The sequence below is a fragment of the Brienomyrus brachyistius genome, unplaced genomic scaffold, assembly GCF_023856365.1.
Source record: "Brienomyrus brachyistius isolate T26 unplaced genomic scaffold, BBRACH_0.4 scaffold58, whole genome shotgun sequence".
In the NCBI taxonomy this organism is placed as follows: Eukaryota; Metazoa; Chordata; class Actinopteri; order Osteoglossiformes; family Mormyridae; genus Brienomyrus; species Brienomyrus brachyistius.
The window spans coordinates 400,624-420,060 of NW_026042333.1; the positions used below are offsets into that span (position 1 = coordinate 400,624).

General features: G+C 47.4%; 3 protein-coding genes across 3 annotated transcripts; 1 reads left to right on the forward strand and 2 right to left on the reverse strand.

Moving 5' to 3' along the window:
- Positions 1-2,563: 2,563 nt before the first annotated feature.
- Positions 2,564-5,069, reverse strand: gabarapa (GABA(A) receptor-associated protein a). The gene is made up of 4 exons (XM_049001479.1): positions 4,840-5,069; positions 4,179-4,257; positions 3,323-3,441; positions 2,564-3,228 (listed from the first exon to the last, which is right to left on the reverse strand). Exons 1-4 carry the CDS (start codon positions 4,927-4,929, stop codon positions 3,148-3,150), a joined length of 369 nt encoding a protein of 122 aa, XP_048857436.1. The 5' UTR covers positions 4,930-5,069; the 3' UTR covers positions 2,564-3,147.
- A 3,603-nt stretch (positions 5,070-8,672) lies between these two features.
- Positions 8,673-13,694, reverse strand: LOC125724962 (CTD nuclear envelope phosphatase 1A-like). The gene is given in 9 exon segments (XM_049001463.1): positions 8,673-9,259; positions 9,373-9,457; positions 9,593-9,704; positions 9,837-9,953; positions 10,463-10,534; positions 10,863-10,883; positions 10,886-10,983; positions 11,328-11,394; positions 12,291-13,694. Coding segments are annotated over 9 exon segments (966 nt in total). The 5' UTR covers positions 12,624-13,694; the 3' UTR covers positions 8,673-9,198.
- Positions 13,695-14,016: 322 nt separating this feature from the next.
- LOC125724963 (PHD finger protein 23B-like) lies at positions 14,017-19,412 on the forward strand. The gene is made up of 5 exons (XM_049001464.1): positions 14,017-14,566; positions 15,338-15,369; positions 15,957-16,049; positions 16,133-16,697; positions 17,137-19,412. The coding sequence occupies exons 1-5, from the start codon at positions 14,539-14,541 to the stop codon at positions 17,337-17,339; spliced, it is 921 nt and encodes a 306-aa protein (XP_048857421.1). The 5' UTR covers positions 14,017-14,538; the 3' UTR covers positions 17,340-19,412.
- Positions 19,413-19,437: the final 25 nt, after the last annotated feature.

A 19,437-nucleotide genomic window follows, 5' to 3' on the forward strand; every position in this document is an offset into this window, starting at 1 on the left:
TTCTGCGTATTGTATGCAAATTAGAGAATCTCACGGTGGAAACTCCGCAGTTCTGAAGTTTGTGCAGCGAGGGGCACCAAAAGGGGATGATTCACGTCCACGTTTTGGAAATCGGACCCTTACTCGTGGCAGCCAAATACTCTGGAGGACAACACAGATGCTAAGAAGCAAGGCAGAGTAGAGCGGTAAAGATTCTCAGTAAAATATCTTGGTGCATTTGAGGAAGTTGGCTGCGCTAGTTTTTAGGCCAGGTGATGACCACCTATCTGCCTGGTGTCACAGCCGAACTCTGCACGCTAAGCAGAATCCCATAATGCGAAAGGAGGGAAGTGCAGCATCTGAACTGATGAAAAAGGAAACAACTGCGTCGGAAATGGGGAGCGAAGGATCAAAAAGAAGAGTGGGAAAACTCAAAGGCAACTGAAGGAGGAGACATCTCTTAAAATCCATCCAATTGCCATAGCAACTTATCCAACGAAAGGCCGCACAGAACTGGGGCAGGAATTCAACTTACCACTTAGACGCTTAAAAATGTCAAAATCTTTTCAATGTGCAACACATGTACAGACACTCCCTGGGTTACAATGGGGCTACGTTCCAGTAAAAAAAATATGGTAAGCGAAAATGCATTTTAAAAACAGTACACCTAACAAACATCATAGACTAGCCTACCTTAAAAATGCTTTAAACACATACATTAACCTACAGTTGGGCAACATTAACACAAATCTTATTTTATAATAAAGTGTTGAATACCTTGTAATTTACTTAATAATCATACCTGTCATGAATAATCATACCTGCCAAGTCAAAATATGGTAACACGTATCATCATAATCCCTGGAGCGTCTAGTGACTTGTAGGGGATCATGAATTTATGTGAGCATTGCAGGCCTCATCTTCAGCTGGCCTAACATGTCAAAGTGGGCCTTCAGTCTTCCACGCAAGCCAACAAAGAGCCTGATCAGACGAGAGACCAGACCGTGGTCCATTTAGAAACCACAGCTACAGGACACAAGACAAAAAGACTACTAAGAAGGACAAATAGGACAGTATTCATTCTGGTGCTAGTGGTATAGCAGTCGGACCTACAGGAAACAAAAAAACACAAAATAGAGGAAGCACGCAGTAGGAACCACGTCACAGGCCACCGACTACAATTCTGATTTGCTTCCATCTTGTCAAGAAACGTAATGCCTCTCCCGGAGACCCTGTAGCTGAAGTGTTGCTCAGTGAATGATCTCATGTGTGTCGGATGTGGAAAGACCACACTGCAATTCAGACCAGCGCTGAACTCAAGACACGGAATCGCCAGGGAAAGGCGGGAGGGCTGGTGGGGAAGGCCGGGACCGCGAAAGAGCAGAAGCAGCGCCTGGCGTCCGCGCACGACCTTAGCGTGAAGCTGCGCGCTTCGCGGTTTGAGAGAGGCTAGCAGTGCGAGGGTGACACGTCGGCATCACGTTTCACTGCATTCTTCTCTCGCCACGTCCGAATCGTGCACGCGGCACCTTAACAACTCTGACAAATGCGACCGCATGGCGCAGGGAGCCTGAGCGACACGGCCTTCTGAAGACTGAAATGGCGGCAACCTCAGTGGATTAAACCTGACCCAAGCTGTCAAAGCAGTAAATAATGACATTTTGTTGCCGATACTCCTTGATGTATACTAAGGCTACAGAGTACAGAGTACAGTTTTAGTGTGATGTCAGTTAGGATTAGGATTAGGATAGTACTTTATTGATCCCACAGTGGGGAAATTTGCGTGTTAATGTGTTAACGCATTACACGTATTACATGTTCCAGGAGGTCGGTGCATTGTTACCAGGACTTATCCGTACAGAAGGATGAAGCATTTAGGACTATAGAGAATTCCACTCCATCACTCCTGCTTAAGGAAATACATCATACTCAGGGTGCAAAATCTTTGTATTCAGGGCTCGTTTTCTGCATCATCAAGAACAGAACAGCAAAGCTGCTCCACTGAACCTCTTACATGTCCTTGGCTACAAATTTACCTAATATCTAACTCTGACTCAGCCTGTGCAAAACACATGGCAGCTTTGTCTACTTTGTATTTGTCAAAAAAAAACAACTGTGACGCATGTATAAAAAGCGCTCGTGAGAGTTCTACTTACACAAAAAAGGGCAGAATGAAGAATGATTGGTTCAGAGAGATAACAAATCAGATTGTAGAGGAGGTGGGTCCAGGCAAGTAGAGGAGGCGGGGTGAAGACATCTGATAGGTTGGTCCTGCCTTCTCTAATTGCTTGAACCCATCTCCTCTACAATCTGATTGGTTATCTCTCTGAACCAATCATTCTTCATTCTGCCCTCAAAACATTTTTGTGTGAGTAAAACTCCCATGAACATAAAAATCAGCCAAAACGCTTGGCATTGTTTCTATATTGTAGAATACATGAGGCCACAGCCTACTTGTGAATCACCGAATATGCTTGAATCTGACAGACAGCATAAATTACACCTCATAACCAACTCTCACCATGATCATTCATGTGTGCCGGATAACACATGCCAACACAAGGCAAAAAAAAGGCAACAAAGATTTGGTCATTTATCAGGTTTTATACTTGTAAGTAACATTGCTGTATACAGCATTCAGATTACAAATAAATCCAACAGAAAATAAACGCAAACAAAGGAAAAATGCTGCATGAGTCCAATGAGCTCAGCAATTAAACAATCAAAAGCTGTAACTAATAATTACACATCACTGAAAGCTGACACGTGAAAAGATGTTCAGACTGAAATTTCCTGCAATTAATTTATACGCAAAACGGCTATATATTAAGTTCATTTTCACATGCTGCGTTCACCTAGAATGAAGAGCTGCTCAGAATTCCCAGTGAGGCTTCTCTAAGCTCAGTTTAATTGCGCACAAAACAATCAGACAGGAAAGGTAAGTCAACGCCGATCTCGGCCATTCGATGGTATCCGCAGACGCTGAGAAACTGACAAGCGGATCCCTGCTATTTTTACCGTTCGGAGAGCAGGAGGGAATCAATACGAAAGAGAACGGAGACAATAAAAGCTTAAATTCGAGATTCAGAAATGAGGCAGGAGCCGGTGCTGAAGGGAGGGAGAGAGCAAGATGGAGAACTGCATAAGAGTGTTTGTGTTAATGGCCAATTAGATTGCCCTCAGCGTCCCTCCATAAACACTTTCATCGCTGTACGCGATGTACAGGAAGAAGTCCTCTTCGTGATATTCCTGTAGGAGAACGAGAGATAGGGCTTTTAGAGAAGAATCAGCGAGGTCTCCCGTAAAGGCTACCGCCTCCGCCTCAGGTAGAGCGAGCACACACCTGGTACAGCAGCCCCATGGTGGCTGAGGTGGGGGGAATCACGTTGTTGACGAAGAAGAATAGCGCGTCCTCTGCACGCAAGTGGATCCGCTTCCGAATCAGGAAGTAGAACTGACCCACTTTTTCCACAAAGACAGGGAACAGGGGCACGGTGTTTGGGTTATACTTAAATCCACTGCACAGACATGGGCCTTAGCCAATGCTAAGCAATGCTCGCTTCTCAAATAAGTTGTAACGTTTGAGATTAAACCACACTTTTGGTTTATTACACTATCTTTAATGTAACATTACGTCAAGGACATCACAGATATTCTGATGGTTTCTAAAGTAGAATGGAAATAACGCAGATGCATTACACATAAATTACAAATATATATATATATATATGTATGTATGTATGTTTTGGGGCGGCATGGTGGTGCAGTGGTTAGCACTGTTGCCTCACACCTCTGGGACCCGGGTTCGAATCTCCGCCTGGGTCACATGTGTGTGGAGTTTGCATGTTCTCCCTATGTCGTCGTGGGGTTTCCTCGGGTACTCCGGTTTCCCCCCACAGTCCAAAAACATGCTGAGGCTAATTGTAGTTGCTAAATTGCCCATAGGTGTGCATGTGAGAGTGAATGGTGTGTGAGTGTGCCCTGCGATGGGCTGGCCCCCCATCCTGGGTTGTTCCCAGCCTCGTGCCCATTGCTTCCGGGATAGGCTCCGGACCACCCGCGACCCGGTAGGATAAGCGGTTTGGAAAATGGATGGATGGATATGTTTTATGGAAGCTTGTGAGCAAACTGCTTTGGTAATAATTAGTGTTGCTGAAACATCTCAGTGTCATTTCATTGCCAGAGGAACCACTGGTCACCTGTGAGATCAGAGGGGACGAGGTACTTCTTCTTGTCCAGATCCCCTATTCTGGCTTTCGGCGCTTTCTCCACGATCACCTGGAATTAGAGAGGTAACAATCTGATGGGTCAGACCTACTGAACATTTTTCCTAACGTCAAAAGATATAATTTACAGCACGACCCTTTACCTCTGATTATTTATACAAAATTAAGATCACGCAGTAATCCAGTATGATTGGCGGTTACTTTTAATGGACCCACAAGAAAAAAAGAAGAAGAAAAAACCATGAAATTAGAGCCAATTAGCGCCTTTCCGATTAATCGATACGTTAAATATGCAGCCCGTCAGACATTTTTGATGGAGCAGGTCGGGACCGAAAAGTCAGCTGACAGGATGGCCATCACCACGAAGACGGGGGCTGGCCGTTTAGCAGAGCTGTGTCGGTCCTGATGTGTCACTATAAACCTGCTCTACTTCACCTCTACTAAACCATTATTTAACACCTTGCCTTTGTTTGTTTTGTTTTAACCCCGCGCTATTGATGGGTCAAAGCTGCGCCCAGCTAAACAGCCTGGCGTGCTAACCGGCTTGTTTACCGAGCTTATCACCTTATTTACCCCGAAATCGCCCGGGCAGCTGCAGTTGCAGGTGGACGGCTAGCGTCCTTTAGCTACTCACTGGCACCCTGTCCGGGTATTTCTTCCTTATTTTCTCCCCTTCCGACCGCCTCTTCTCAAACGGATGCTCTTCTTTGTACAGAAACTTCATGTTTTGTGTGGGGGTGCTAGGAGGGAAGGGGTCCCTGGTACTAGGCGAGCCTGACGTCTGGCTCCGGGGGCAGCTGTCAGTCCGGCTGAAGTCCTACGGCAGCGGCGCTCCTGCTGCGGCGGAGGGATACAGTATCGTACGCTACGGCGGTCCTCTGTATCCACGAAAGTGTTTGCGTGAAAGCATGTGGACACCTCCCAGTCGCTAACGGATTTGGCGTAAGCGCCCCGGCTACCGCGACTGGCGGCCATCCCCACGGAGTGAGAAGAAGGTCGCTGGACCGGCCGGCTTGCGGGCACCATGCAGCTGTGCGCATACATGTAGCGTGCGTGGGGCAAAGCGAGGGATGCGGCCAGGGGCGATCTCATCTACTTCAGTATTAAAATATATCCCTTATGATCTTACAAGTGCTTTCTGGATCTTTAACCCTGCCTAATGCTAAGGTATCGCCGTGTAAAACTGCCTGACGACAGGGTGACAGTGACAAATAAAATGCGCTGCTATGGAAAATAAAATCGTACAAGCTGATACAACAAAATATACAGTATGTTAGTGGTAGCCGAAGTTCTAGGAGCAACTTTTCAGACATTGGAAGTCAGCACCATGGACAGTGAAAATCAACAAAGTTGAATTAGTTCTGACGCAGTGAGAACCAGCAATATATCGTCCACTCATCGTGTGAATGTTTATCCTGGGGAAACAGTAATTCGATGTATTTTTAAACGTTATTTCTAGCTATCGAAAAGATCAGGGGCTACGTGATGATTACTTGGGGCTTGACTTTTTTTCTTGAAGGAAGATTGGGATATGGGGTTAAAATACTCGGAGCCCGAATGATCAGATCAGCTATTACAATGTGGACTAGACATGCAAGTGAGCCACACGATGCAAAAAAAAAAAAAAAAAAAAACGGTCATCACCTAGACCTACATTAAGCCATGCCCAAAACTGAGCTTGATAACCAATCCCGGGAGACCACTGTAGGCATTTTCTTCTTAACACATTAATTAACCCAGTTTTAAAGTTGACTGCACAGCAGCTGCCCCGCCTTCAACCGAGCCGCTTTAATGTATAACAGTAATAGAACAAAAATACGGCACGGAAAGTTCAGACTGCTCAGCAAAAGGCACAAGATTCACGGAAATCTTAGACCCTCCGTCCTGATATTAACATCTCAGGATTAGTTGTGGAAGACAGAGAACATGTCAGATCTGAGCTCGAGTTATTAAATGACGATGATATTAATGAAGTAGACGTGAATCATTTGAAGAGGAATATCTTCAAAATAGACACCAATCAGTGTACATTATGAGACTTTTACTGAGAAGTGTTACATATATAGGTCTATTAAAGGGAATCCCATACAATGCGACCTTCTAAATTCTTTCTGTGTGCCTGAAATATATCGTAGCAGCAATCAGGTCGAAATACTTGTTTTCAAACATTAATTCACTGACGTGTGGCTCAAAAAAATGAAGGGAATTCCAAGTAAACATTCAAAACCGCTTGGATGTATATCAGTTTTAGCACCAAGAATTCTGGATCCTGGGACTTGGACACCAGGATGGTTTGAGTTGTTTGGTGTAATAATTAGAATATGTATAAGTATGTTAAACACATAAACAAAGAGACAGTACGGTGCAAAAGTGTTAGCCAGTCAAAAGAAATGTCTAAAGCTATTTATCTGGGTAGTAAGTGCTCATTTGTTCAGAACAAAAACACAGTTTAACATTAGATATACAGAAATTAAGAGTTACATAATAAAAATTAGTAATTTCTTCGGTTCTCTAAAAGGTTGCTGATATCTAGTTGGTCGGCTAAACGAACACCGCTTCAGTTCCCAAACCTCACCTCAGGGGTATCACGGTAATAATGGGTATTTTGAAACCCTTACAGCAAAATTAGTCGGGAGCCCTCCGCCTCCCACGGGATTTTATCGCTGACAATATCACTGCTTTTTAAAATATGGTAAACCGCGGTATAATGTCTGGACAGTATGAAAAATCAGAAATGCGGGTACCTCCAACCGTCCTCATGCACCTGCTCACCATAACAACTACAACAACTATTCTTCCTCTACTCTTTCGTCGTTGACCGCTGCTCTGTAAAGTCCGTTCTGCCACCTACTGGAAATACATAATCAATCTAGCACATGCGCCATCGATGCGCAAGGTTTCCACTAGACGCAAAAGGTTGAATCGCAATATGCGTACTTGACCGTACTTGTGTTCTCGCGTACCCGTGTTACGTCATCTTCCATTGCCGAAGTACAGTCCAAATGCTCAAGAACAGAAGTATAGAGGACGGTGAAAATCCCTGGATGTTGGTCTTGGTCCTCTAGAAATATCAAGGATACATCTGTTGCACCCTCACCAAATGAGAACAATCCCATGATTCACTGCATCCCAAGTTCGTTCTTGGGAGGCAAGTTAGCAAGACCGCTCTTGCCAAGACCACAAATACGATCTTTATGTTCTTGGTCTTGAAAAACACCCAAAATCTAGGCTACACGTGTGCCGGCCACAGCTATCTGCAGCCAACCCCTGATGACAAAAAATTACATCAAGCCCCCTCATCCGCAAGCGAAAGCCCACTCAGAAAAGCGAAATGCGAATTGGCCTTCACCAGACGTGGTTAGGTGCTGTCAATGAGATCAGGGTATCTATCAACCAGGCATAGGCACCACAACGGACTAGGGATTTCACCTGGCAATGTGTCGTCAAAGAGCCAATTATATTTTCAACCGGCATTTGACGCCACTTCAGGACATTCTCTGTTTAGGAACAGACTCTCATTATTGAGCCGAGTTCCCCCAGAAGTACCGACTGAACACACGCAGGACAGGAAACCACATTTCTGTGGGCTGCCTGAACAAACAGGCATTCAGCTCAATACGCCGCTGATCCATCACGTAAAACCTAAGCAGAATTAAGATCTCAATAAATAACAAAACAAACACACTTTTGACTGGGAGGGGGGGGTGACATGTCATAAATGTCTTGAGGTTGGTCCCTGGCAGGTAACAGAAAAGAAAACCCACCATGAAGCCACAAGACAATAGAAGAAGCAGATAAGACAGCAACAGTCTCTAGTGTTTTATTTTTAACGACACACACAGACCCAGAGCGTGACTGGCAGGAGAAGCCGCTTGGTTGTTAAACTCTCAATCGCCTGGGGAGTGTGTACAGCCGGAAGGGGACACGTTTTAAAATAAATCATGTTCTTGGTGAGAAAAAGTGCACATCTCGTTCTCTTTAACTAATGAAAAGGAAACACAAAGCCGATCACATTATTCAATCGTGTGTCATTCCGTGTACACAAAGTCTGCTGATTACCGAGGCTAAACGGCACCCCCCCCCCCCCCCCCCCACTATTCACGTCCTTGAGTTATTTTGACATGTCTTGTTCCTGCTCATTTAGCCTTAGTGTATTGTCAGAGCGGTCCCTTAAAAACAGCAAGAAACGAATATTCTCAGAAAGGTTTTTTTGTTTTTTAAATGCCGTCTGGAACTTAACAGAAGTTTTTAGTAACTACAGACCTCCAGAGGCTCGGACTGCAGTCGAAAAAAAAAAATTGGAGATTTCCCCAAAAACATCCAGCCAAACTAGCGACACGCATGGCCTCACCGTAGTAAGCTGGGGACCTACGAGCAGACTGGCCGAGCTCGCCGACACGAGCGAGACATACTTAGGGGGCGGAGGGGGGGAGTAGAAGTTGGAGTAAGGGGGAGGGGGGGGGGGGGAAGAGAGAGAGAGAGACACCTATGCTGTGCTTTAACTGATTTCTAAAGAACAAGATGCAGAAATCAAGTGCAAATGGTCAAGAAGTAATGACTGAGGTGGGGGCTTGCGGGGGGGGGGGGGAGATGGCCTCATGGGCTGGCTTGACAGGAGTTCTGTGTGCTGACAGCATCTTCCAAGCGAAAACAGCCAGTGCAGCCCCACACACACCGACACGCTTCACAGTCAAGACTCCGCTCCAGACACGTATAAAACCGGGAGCTCCGTCTGTCCCAGCGACCACTGCTGATGCTCCCAGAATCCCACGAAAATGCCAGCGGCAGTGTTCATCCCCTGGGGCCTCGTCTCTCTGGGCCTGCACCCCACCGGGGCAGAGGGGGAGGGGTGCAAAGACACTACACTTTTCACAGGGTTTGGGGGGAGGGTGTGGGAGACTCCGTCGGCAGTCAATGGGTAGGGCTTCAAAAAAATGAAGAAAAAGGAAAAAAAAAAAAAATGATTGGGCCATAAGGAGCCTCACTGGGCCAATCACCAGAGTCGATGCTGGTGGAGGTTTCTGCTAAGGACGGAGCGGACGTCTGCAGTGAACCTGAGAGAATGAGAGGGAGGTTGTAATGAGTTTTTGTCAAAAGAAACATACTGGCATGTCATTCTCTGCCCAGGTGCATTGTGGGGAGCTGGAATTCAAATTCTGACACTCACCGTAGTGCGTCCAGCATGGGCAGCAGGTTGAGAAGTGCAGTGTCACTGGGGTCACTGAACCAGGACTTTATGGGTATTGCATTGTCTGCAAAGCAAACCGGAGTCCACACACAAACAGGAAGTGAGGTAAATGTCGACATTCTGAGTACAGATGAAAGCAGGAGTATCTGCAGTTCACCTGCAGGCCATCTGGGGGGCGGGGCAGCTAGCTGACACTCACCTGGGTGGCCCCTGTAGGCTCCTGGCGAGTTGTCCAGGATGACTATGCTGGAGAGGTCACTGTGTACCACAGAGAGGTCTTTGATGTAACTGCCCAGGTCGAGTGTACAGTGCTGCGGAAAGGAAAGGTGAGATCTTCCGCGTGCCAGTGCATCAAAGCAAGGCAAAAGCGTGACACAGCAGTGAGTCAGAGGGCCAGCGGTGCGGGGGGGGGAGATGGGGTAGGGGGGGGCACCAGAAGTTACCTGCCGGTAGTATCTGCGCTTCAGGATGCTCCTGTTGTTATCAAGTCTGTCCGCCACGGCAGAGCCGTAGATCTCCATGCTGGCGGTAAACACCACCAGCTCGTACCACTGACTCACCTGGGGGGGGGTTAGGGTTAGGGTTAGGGTTCAGGATCGGTGAATCCTAAGAGAGAAACGGGGGAGGCCTTTCTGCTGTTTGTCAGTCAATGTGTTCTGAGGTGTATTAGGGCTGGATGTCAGAGTCACTGTGTCATGGGGTCACGGTGGCCCGGGAGTTACACCATAATCCCAAGGCTGGCGGTTAAAGCGCTGGCAACAGAACCTACACTTTATCGCATTACAACTACTACTAGTTCCAATGGATGGTGGAGATCCGGTGATCGAGGCTGACGGTGGGTGGGAGGGTCACAGATCAGCAGGGGATGCTGAAGCAGATACTGACATTTGGCTTTTCTTTATTGATAAAGCAGGGCTAGGGTCCCTCATGCAACTGGGGGCCTTATTCAAAGGGCCAACGGTGAACCCTGGGATTTTAACCAACAACCTTCTGATTACAGAAATGGTGCCTCAGCCACGCTGTCACCTGACCCCACCCTCCAGATCAAAGAGCAGCGATTTCCACTCACCACTTCCAAGAAGAAGTCCACGTGAGGCCTTTTATGCACAAAGAACCTGACTGGGTGCTTATCTATCACCACCTGGAAGAGAAGTGGGACAGAAGCAACACGTCACGGACGCCATCCTACACCCCCCCACGGCACAAGGACACTCACTGAGCACGCTCAGCTGTGAAAGTGTGCTTTGGTACCGAGGATGAAGGTGTATTGTGGGTAATAACAGCAGGTAGCCCTGGGACTATCAGTGATGTAAACCTTTAAAAATGACGTGGCAGACAACCGTTAACGCTTCCAGGCATCCTGAGTGAGCATCTATACGCGTGAAAGCTGCTGAACGAGGTGAGGAGGTAAAGGCACAGGAAGTCGCACGTCAAAGACAAGAGGGGGCGGGTCGGAAACGCGGGCTCACTTTGAGGATGAAGTCCGGCGGGGGGTGCCGGGTCTCACGCTGGGCCTCAGGACGCCGTCATGGTGCGAGTGGATCAGCGTCTCATCCAGGTCCAGCACCAAAATCTTCCTCTTAACTGCATCTAAAAGATGTGGAGCCCCCTCCCAGTCAAATGCACTGGCTACTTGATAAGATTATTATGTTTGGTAAATTATCTATTTACGCAGTGTAATTCAACTTAAGTGAGTAGAAAAACAGGCCCCCAGATGCGATGCAAACCTACACCCTACTGATGCTGTTTCCTTCCCCAAGTCACCTGTGCAGGCCAATCATACTGCCTTTTACCATTACATTCAATTTGACTCAACCACCTTCTGATCACATGCACAGCCACCTAACCCTCTGAGCCACGCCCTCCCCCACCACTTCTACAGGCCTGGATTGGGCCGGCGCCTCCAAGATCCTAGGAGAGAAGCATATACTTACTGAGCCTGTTTCTGGAGATGGACGACAGGGGTAAGAGGTCGTAACGCACTGTCTGATACTGGATGATCTGCAACAGGGGGGGGGGGGGGGGGGGGGGGGGGGCGACAGAAGAGGACAGCAATACAGGTCATTACTTGAGGGTACTTTTAGGAGGCCAGTTTTACATTCTCCCCAGCTTGATGCAGACATCTTGGAGATCTTTGCATGAGCAACGCGATAATGCTAACCTACACGATTTTTTAAAGTGCCTCGATAATTACCAGGCAAACATGTAAATAAATACTTTTAACCTGTCAGAAGATACTTTGCATGTTAATAAATGCAGCCTACATAATATAAGCTTCAGGAAGTTAATAAACAGTGCCATTACTGTTGATCCGAGTTTGAAATTTCGACCATCTCGGTATTTCAATAATGTGACTCCGTATACATCTTAGAATAGATACATATCTAACTCTATATGCATCATGGGCGCAAAGTCGGACAATGTGTTTGACCAATAGGACCTGCTGTCACATGCAATGACATCAGATACGTCCGTTACAGTGTGTCCAAACTGAGCATTTTCCTTTCCAGACAAACAGTCATTTGTTGCTAAGCAAACTGTCACCCTACTAACAAGTGGGTGTCTCACTTAAATGCACACAGTCAGTTGAGAGCAGTGTTTCTCAGCCCAGTCCTCCTGCACCCCCAGACAATTCCACATTTTTGTTAGCTCCCAGCATACCAGAACCAAACAATCGGGAACACCACATCCGTGCACACTAAAACAATAAAAGATAATTAGCCAACTGTTGGCGATCTCCTTATATCGATAAGACTAATTTATTTCAGGATTTCTGTGAAGACCATCTTAGGGCACACGTCATCAGTTACTCTAAGCATGCCTGTTACTTTGTACATGCGCCTATTACGTATGTTGCTATTCTTTAATAAAAAAATTATATCGACTTGTTCGCTCACCGTGCGGAGGTGCTTCCTGAGAACGCACAATATGAAGCCCCATATTCTGGACGTGACTCCGAGGAAAGTGCGGATCCAGAGTAAGCACTGCCGGGTCTTCAGCATGTCGACGACGTAGAAAAGGGACAACGAAACGGATCGGAGAAGCGGGGAGAGAAAGTATATTCCACACAGGCGTGAAGCCAGTCCCCAAAGGGGACCACCCTCGCAGGACCACCACAAAGTACCACAGAGTCGTATACAATTAGCCTGTCCGAAAGAGAACCAAGCCAGCAAACTGTTCTGACTTGTTAACTGGCTTGCTGGTGTAAGATCAGTTCTTCGATGTCGCATTCACCTATTAAAATTAAAATATAAAATACGAAAAAAATGGCTAATTACAAATTTGACATTAAAAATGCAATGTGCAAAAAACCAAGTTGCAGACCGGTATTCTTAGGTTGCTGACCCTATGTGGTCTAGACTCTAGTACTCTTTAAGACTGGCTTATTTTAACCTCAGAAATGTCTCATTTTTGCACGCTACCGCGGACAAATGACAAACACTACCAAAAAGTACAACGACATCAAGAGTGCTTTTCAGTTATCAGTGAATCCAGAACCTTACTGCGAGTCGCCATTGCCGTTCTTACGTCACTTCCGCGAAGGGGAAATACTGGTATTTTTTCCCTCGGTCGCTGGACCGGTTCTCAATTCGACCGCCGTACTCTGCTCAACTTTGTTGTTTTCCTTTTTCATTTGTCTTTAATTAAAGTCATGTTATGTAGACCAAAATATAGCGAATGCTGTATATTTTTATTTGCGGTTACATTAAAGATTGAGACATGCTTTTCTGCTATTAGTCATTTGTATTAATAGTTTTAAGCTTTACCTAACTATTTTTCTGCAGCAGCTTACGTTATTTAGAGCTCGGTCAGATAGACATAGTCTGGTGGGCAATAATTTTCACCAGTTGTTAATGTCAAAATATAGCGTTAATAGTAAATATAACTCATTCTAAATCGTTCGAACAGTTTTATTAGTTGAACAAGTTTTGTATATAGTTATGAATACCAGATTAACCCACCATCATTTAGATATATCGTGCATACCTCCTGGTATCACGCAATAGAAACTGACAGCGATCTCTGGATCAGATCCGACTGGAATAATCATGCTGTTAACGGAATAGCTACTTACGCTATGTGTAGATCTATATCAAACCAATTGCATTTAAACAACAGGAAAAACACAGATTATGTGCCAACATGTACATATGACAGTGAGTGACTTAAAGACAATTTGAAATTCTACAGATATGGGAAATTTGAAGTTTGGGTGTGAAGGATTTATTCAATCGAGATACCTAATATAATTCACTAATTTTGGTTAACAATGATAAACAAAAGTAACTAAACAGCATTTTTCATAAAATTGTTGCTAAGAGTGAGGTGACTTTTTCTTATCGGGGTAACTTGTCGGATTTAAGGTACCACAGTTTACATGAACTTAATATTCGTTCACTTACATTTTGCCCAGACTACCTTAAATCTGAAAAGTAACCCCGATAAGCTAATAACCCAGCTTCGTAGTACAGGCCACAGGATTTGGAGGAGGAACCAATAAAAGACAACAGAAAAGCGTTTTCGTGTGTCAGCTACCTGAGGCTTGATAAGCGAAACCCAAGAGGACTACATTACCCATAGGACCCCGCACTCATAGCGACGTTCCTTTGGAAAACGTAGGGGGCGCTCGTGGAGCCGGTGCCCGTAGTCACTGGTCATGGTGACGCTGTAGAGACTTGAGCACGCAGGGCTCTGAGGGGAGGCGAATTTGAGAACTTTCTCTGTGTGATGCAGAAGAAAAAGGAAAATTTATGTTTGTTTAAACATATTCGCTTCATGGTCTTTCAACAACGCCGCTGCAGGGGAAAAAGCGTCTTAGGACCGCCTTAAGGAGTTTACAGCAACCGGCCCGACGACGACGCTCGAAGCGGGGAGACCGCGCTAAGCTAGCTGGCTAACTGTCTCCGAGGACTTACCGGGACCGACTGTCTGACAGTTATTTCGGAGCGAGGGCGACGGCGGCGGGGGTTGGCGGTGGTGCCCCCCGAACTACGCTTTTCCTTTCTCCGGACTGGTTGAGGACAAAGGGCCGCTGTGTCGCCCTAGAGCGGCCGCCTGCTTCCCTGGCCGGGGCTGCGGCTCCGTAGTGCCGGGGAGAAGAACACGACGCAGACCGCTGCCGACTGAGAGGCCCCCCGGGTGACAATGCTTGGGATTATGGCCGAGCATCAAGGTGCCGCCACTTTGCTCTCCGCCCGTCGTCGGAATCACATGATAGCTAGGATAGTGCTGGATCAGGGGGCGAATAGGCGCGTTTAAAGGGTGGCTCGCCAGCGAAAGCTCCCTCAACTCGGCCGGTTAAGCCGTGAGGAGACCCCGCCGTCCGCGTCCACCGGGCGCGGTTGCTAATGTCGGTGGTGCCGGTGGCGAGACTGGGTGGGGAGCCAGCAGGAGATGGAGCGGCCAGCCGACTGGGGGAGGGAGTGAGGCAGTAATAAGTGCTTGTTCTATTTAAAAAGAAACTTTATCGGTCATGGGTGGCTATGTAGGGGGGCTTCCCCTCGCAGCCTGCCTCTTTACCCGTGTAGCTAATGTCACCCGCGATGGACGTATGGCCGGGCTGATTTTCTGCTTTTACAATTGGCTCTAGCGCAGCCATTTATCCAGATGGCAACGTTATGACTCGTTCTTCTGTAGAAAGCCGAGCAAAGGCGGCGTTTTTATAATTTTATCAGGCTGACTGGACAGTGATCTCTGTGTGGTTGAACAGTCGTGGAGGGGGGGGTGTTTCGAAGTAACCTTAAGTAACTAGCTAGTTAGCTGCACCAGCTAATCTCGCTGCAGCCTGACCGTAGCCGAGCCTTTTGGCGTTTGGGCCGCACGTTGTCGAAACATTTTTGAGCCGGCACTTTGATTTCCTGTGTTTGCCCGATGGGAGGCCGTGTGCTGGCCGCGACGCGATGGGTGCCGCTGAGCTCACTGTCTTTTTCTGCTTTTTTCACAGACACGATACGGAAGTGCAAGGCGGAGTCCCCGGTGAGTGAGCCACCGAGCCGGGCCGGGGTTCTCGGCCGGTCCCGTCACTCTCACCTCCCAATTTGCATGCGTTTTTTTTTTCACTGCGCATGAAGCATAATCTTGTGGTTGACAGCTTTAGTCATCGGCGATCCCGCTGACAAATGCATGATTTTAACCGTCGTAAAGACTAAAACCGCATATTATTTCAGCCCCCAGTGATATTCGGAAGTTCTGTTAATAGCTATGCTATGTCCGTGCAGTGTGTAACGCCGCTTGAATTTGCTGCTACATAATCCTAAACGAAAATAACCTTTCCAGTAGTTGTTCCCTGCTAAATATGTACGGTTCGTGTAGCTGAACCTCGTTGCAAAATACTGGCCGGTTATCGGCCGAGTTAATCTGTAACTGGTGAGCCGCTGCGCACACAACCGATCCTAACTGTACACATAAATTGGTCCACGGTGACGAGGCGTGACCATTGACGTCATCTCCGCCGCTGAACTCATGAATAATGTATCAGATTAACTGGTTGCTGCCTTAGTCAGGGCAGTGCCCGCCTCCTTCAGAGATATGTGTATGAATGTAACGTTTGGATGTCTCCCCAGCCTCAGGAGAGGAGGAAAAGGACTGTAGAGGATTTCAACAACTTCTGCAGCTTCGTCCTGGCCTATGCTGGCTACATTCCCTCCACCAAAGAGGTGCGTTTTCTGTTTCAACAACTGTGTCTTAGGGACAGGTGTGGCTGAAGCTCTGTTTGACCATGTCGATCCCCCCCACCCAGGAAAGGCCATGGTCCCCAGCATCCTCCAGCTCCCCACACAGCTCCGGAGCCTCGGGCGAAGGTGGTGTCGGGGCAGTTGGCGGAGGGGGAGCAGGCTCGGACCTGCGCACCATCCACACGTTCGTGCGGAAGGCTCGTGCCAACAAGGGCAAAGCCCCCCACCACAGGCCGCACCTGGAGGGCACAGCGCTAGACAAGATGCGGTTGAAGGACTCCCTGTTTGAGGGCCGGTCGGGCAGCAAGGCGGAGCACAAGAAGGACAGGAAGCTGAAGAAGCTGTCCCTGGGCGGTGAGAAGAGGGCGCGCATCAAGCGCAGCAAGAGCCCCAAGCTGCCCAAAGGCCCCAAGAAGCCAAAGAGCTCAGTGAAGAGTGAGACTGACTCAGAGACAGGCCCTGCTCACAGGGAGGAGCTGGACGTAGGGGGGGACATGTCGGATCAGAGCATGCAGCTGCCTCGGCCGGATCTCAAGGAGATGCTGGAGGAGGAGTCGACCCGAGAGGCGGAGATGAGCTCGAGCGAAGGAGAGACGTGGATCGCGGATGAGGATATTATGGTGGAGTCGGGTGAGTGTCACTGGCATGGGTGGGCTGCGAGGGTCAGGAAATGCCAGTCAGGATTTAATTCATTCAAATTTGATCAGAAAATGAGTGCAAACTGGGCGTGTGTGGCTCAGTATATTGCAATCGAAAAGGACGTTGGTTCAAATCCAAGGGCTGGTGGCGGGACCTCACTGTTGGGCCCCTCAGCAAGGCTCTTGCGCCTCAATTGTTCCAGGGACTGGAAGACCCCGCTTTCTCATAAAAGACGTATGTCACTTTGATTAAAAGTGTCTTATAAATAAATTAAATGGAAAATGTATGTTCTGTGTGCAATGGTGTGGAACTGTAAGCCTCTCAATTTAGCCAGCAGGGTGCGCTGCACTCATGTGTGATTTCACAGTGGTTTAGTGGTGTGGGGAGGGATTTCTGACTGCGATGCTGACAGTGCTCCTTCGGTCCCCAGGTGACGACTCGTGGGACCTGATTACCTGTTACTGCGGGAAGCCCTTCGCTGGGAGGCCCATGATCGAGTGTAACCAGTGCGCGGTCTGGGTGCACCTCTCCTGTGCCAAGATCCGCAAGTCCAACGTGCCGGACGTTTTCTACTGCCACAAGTGCAGGGACTGCCGCCAGGACCGGCGCCCAGCTCACCGGAAGGACCCCTGAGCGCGTCGGGGACCCTCTGCCGTCCCTTCCTCCACGCTCTGAGATGGGTCACACATCCATGGCGCCTGCCCACCCCGACCCCGTTTCTGAGAAGCTATCTTTAGGTCACCTGTACGTGGTACTTTCCTGAAGCCCTGTCCTCTCTGGGAATACAAGGTGACTCCCCTGCAGGGAGGGGGGTTCTGGAACACTGCTGGGATACCCCAGGATGATGATAATCTGCCCTGTGTGGTCAGTGTTGCCTGAAGAATCGAAAGACTATGATCATTGCCTATCCAGGTGGCCCAGCAGGGACTAGCCGCTAATGCTGGTGTTCTCATCAACTCTCAGCTGTTACACGGGCGCGATGAACAGATGCCACATACTCTTATGGAGACACATGTAAAGCAGTAACCAAAAGCCATATCCTCAGCTATCCTACTGATCTCTGTCTGTTACTGAGGTTGCGTGGATGTCTGACTACAGTTCCCGTGATGCAACAGGCTCGGCTCAGTTTGCAGTTTCTGACCTCATGCCTCGTCCCAGTTCTTAGCAAATGAGAGAATTCTCTAGGTTCCGTATGGGGTGAATTGGACCTGTTGGAAGCTAATAAATGAGTAATTTGCAGCTGTAAGCTGGTGGGATGTGACCCTGGTTCTATGCTAGGACGATGTTCTTGCTTGGTGTCCCAGCCAGCAGTGCAGGATCCCGGGACTCATTGCATCACTCTAACAGTCTCTGTCCCTGGGCAAGCAGAAACCATCAATATTTTTTGACTGTACGAAAATGCATTCGGTGGGTTTCTACAAAGCTGCAGACAGCCAAACTGCCCTGCTAATGGGGTTTGTATTGTATGTTTTTAATTAAAAAAAGAATCTGCTTTTGTGTCAGACAACCTGGTCTCAGGTATCGTATCCTAACATTGAAGGACAGTAACTGAACTTCGCCCATAAATCCCATGATTGAAATTCATATAATACTTCTTTAGTATTAATGTGGGGCTGAGTGTGCTGGCACTCCTAAAAGAGACCCCCCCCCCCCTTCATAATCGCTGTTATAATTGTCGGTATCATGAGATGCTATTTTCCATTCCCCTACAAACTTATGTTAGTCTCCATGTCTCCGGTCTAAGTGCTGCTTTGATGTTTAGTTGAGCTTGCTGGTATTATCCATAATTAGGAGTTTGCTGTTGTGAAGAGAATCAGCTGAAATGTGTTGATGTGAATTGAATGGGTTCGTGGGTCAGTCCTGGCCCTAGAAGGTCTGGGTCCCCCCCCCCCACCCCCCCCCGCCGATTGCCTACTCAAAAAAGCGGCACGTAAGCACAAAATGGCTTGTACATGTCAGTGGAGCGTCTGGAAACAGCTGCCGCGTTCTTCCACTAGAGGGAGCAGCATTGACAAGGTGATGCATACTGCAGGTAAACTAAACGCGATTCTCGGCTTCCTCCAGAATTCGTCCCTTCACATTTTAATACATAGGCCTATACTTATATAAACATACAAAACTGGGAGAGCGTGAGGATTTTTATTATTTCAAATACAGGCTTAAACACTTTTTTGATGCATTGTGAAACATTTTAAGATTGTTTCAGCCTTTTGCAGTTATGGGTGCTTTGTGGTCGAGGCTGGTTGTGTCTTTGAAACGTGTTGAGGATACCCGACCGCAGAGAAAGGAGGCGTTGCAATTGTAATTTAATGGTTCTCAGTTTTTGCTTTTCTCTTTGTCTTGTAAAAAGAGTTGACTGCTCCAGAAACAGTATAGAATCGTTATTATTAGTTTACGTATCTAACTCTTTTGAAAGCCTTTTTTTCTTTTAAGTTATTTTGTGTATAGAAAAGTTGACGCTGCTGGTTATACTTTCCTTTTCGTTTGGGTTATGTTGCTATGGGAGTTTTGGGGAAAGTCACGCCCTTACCCGCCACACTGAACATCCCGCGTTTCGGTACATTTACTTTAAGTCCTTCCAGTATTTGTAAATATGTCATAAATGTAAAAGAGTGGAAGAAAGCCAAGTAAATGCTATATTTTTGGCATCATATATTGTCTCTTTAGTAACTAGCTTGAGAAATAAAGACTTTGCTTTCTTTTCGAGGAGTTTGCGTTTGCTTTGTTTGGT

Excerpts from the sequence above, each read along its gene's own strand:
- gabarapa (XM_049001479.1), bottom strand. The coding sequence starts at position 4,929 with ATGAAGTTTCTGTACAAAGAAGAGCATCCGTTTGAGAAGAGGCGGTCG. Across the intron at positions 3,442-4,178 it reads CGTCCCCTCTGATCTCACAG|TGGGTCAGTTCTACTTCCTG; the intron begins GTGACCAGTGGT and ends TTGTGGAAAAAG. Across the intron at positions 3,229-3,322 it reads CCATGGGGCTGCTGTACCAG|GAATATCACGAAGAGGACTT; the intron begins GTGTGTGCTCGC and ends GTTCTCCTACAG.
- LOC125724963 (XM_049001464.1), top strand. The coding sequence starts at position 14,539 with ATGCTTGGGATTATGGCCGAGCATCAAG. Across the intron at positions 14,567-15,337 it reads GATTATGGCCGAGCATCAAG|ACACGATACGGAAGTGCAAG; the intron begins GTGCCGCCACTT and ends CTTTTTTCACAG. Across the intron at positions 16,698-17,136 it reads GGATATTATGGTGGAGTCGG|GTGACGACTCGTGGGACCTG; the intron begins GTGAGTGTCACT and ends TTCGGTCCCCAG.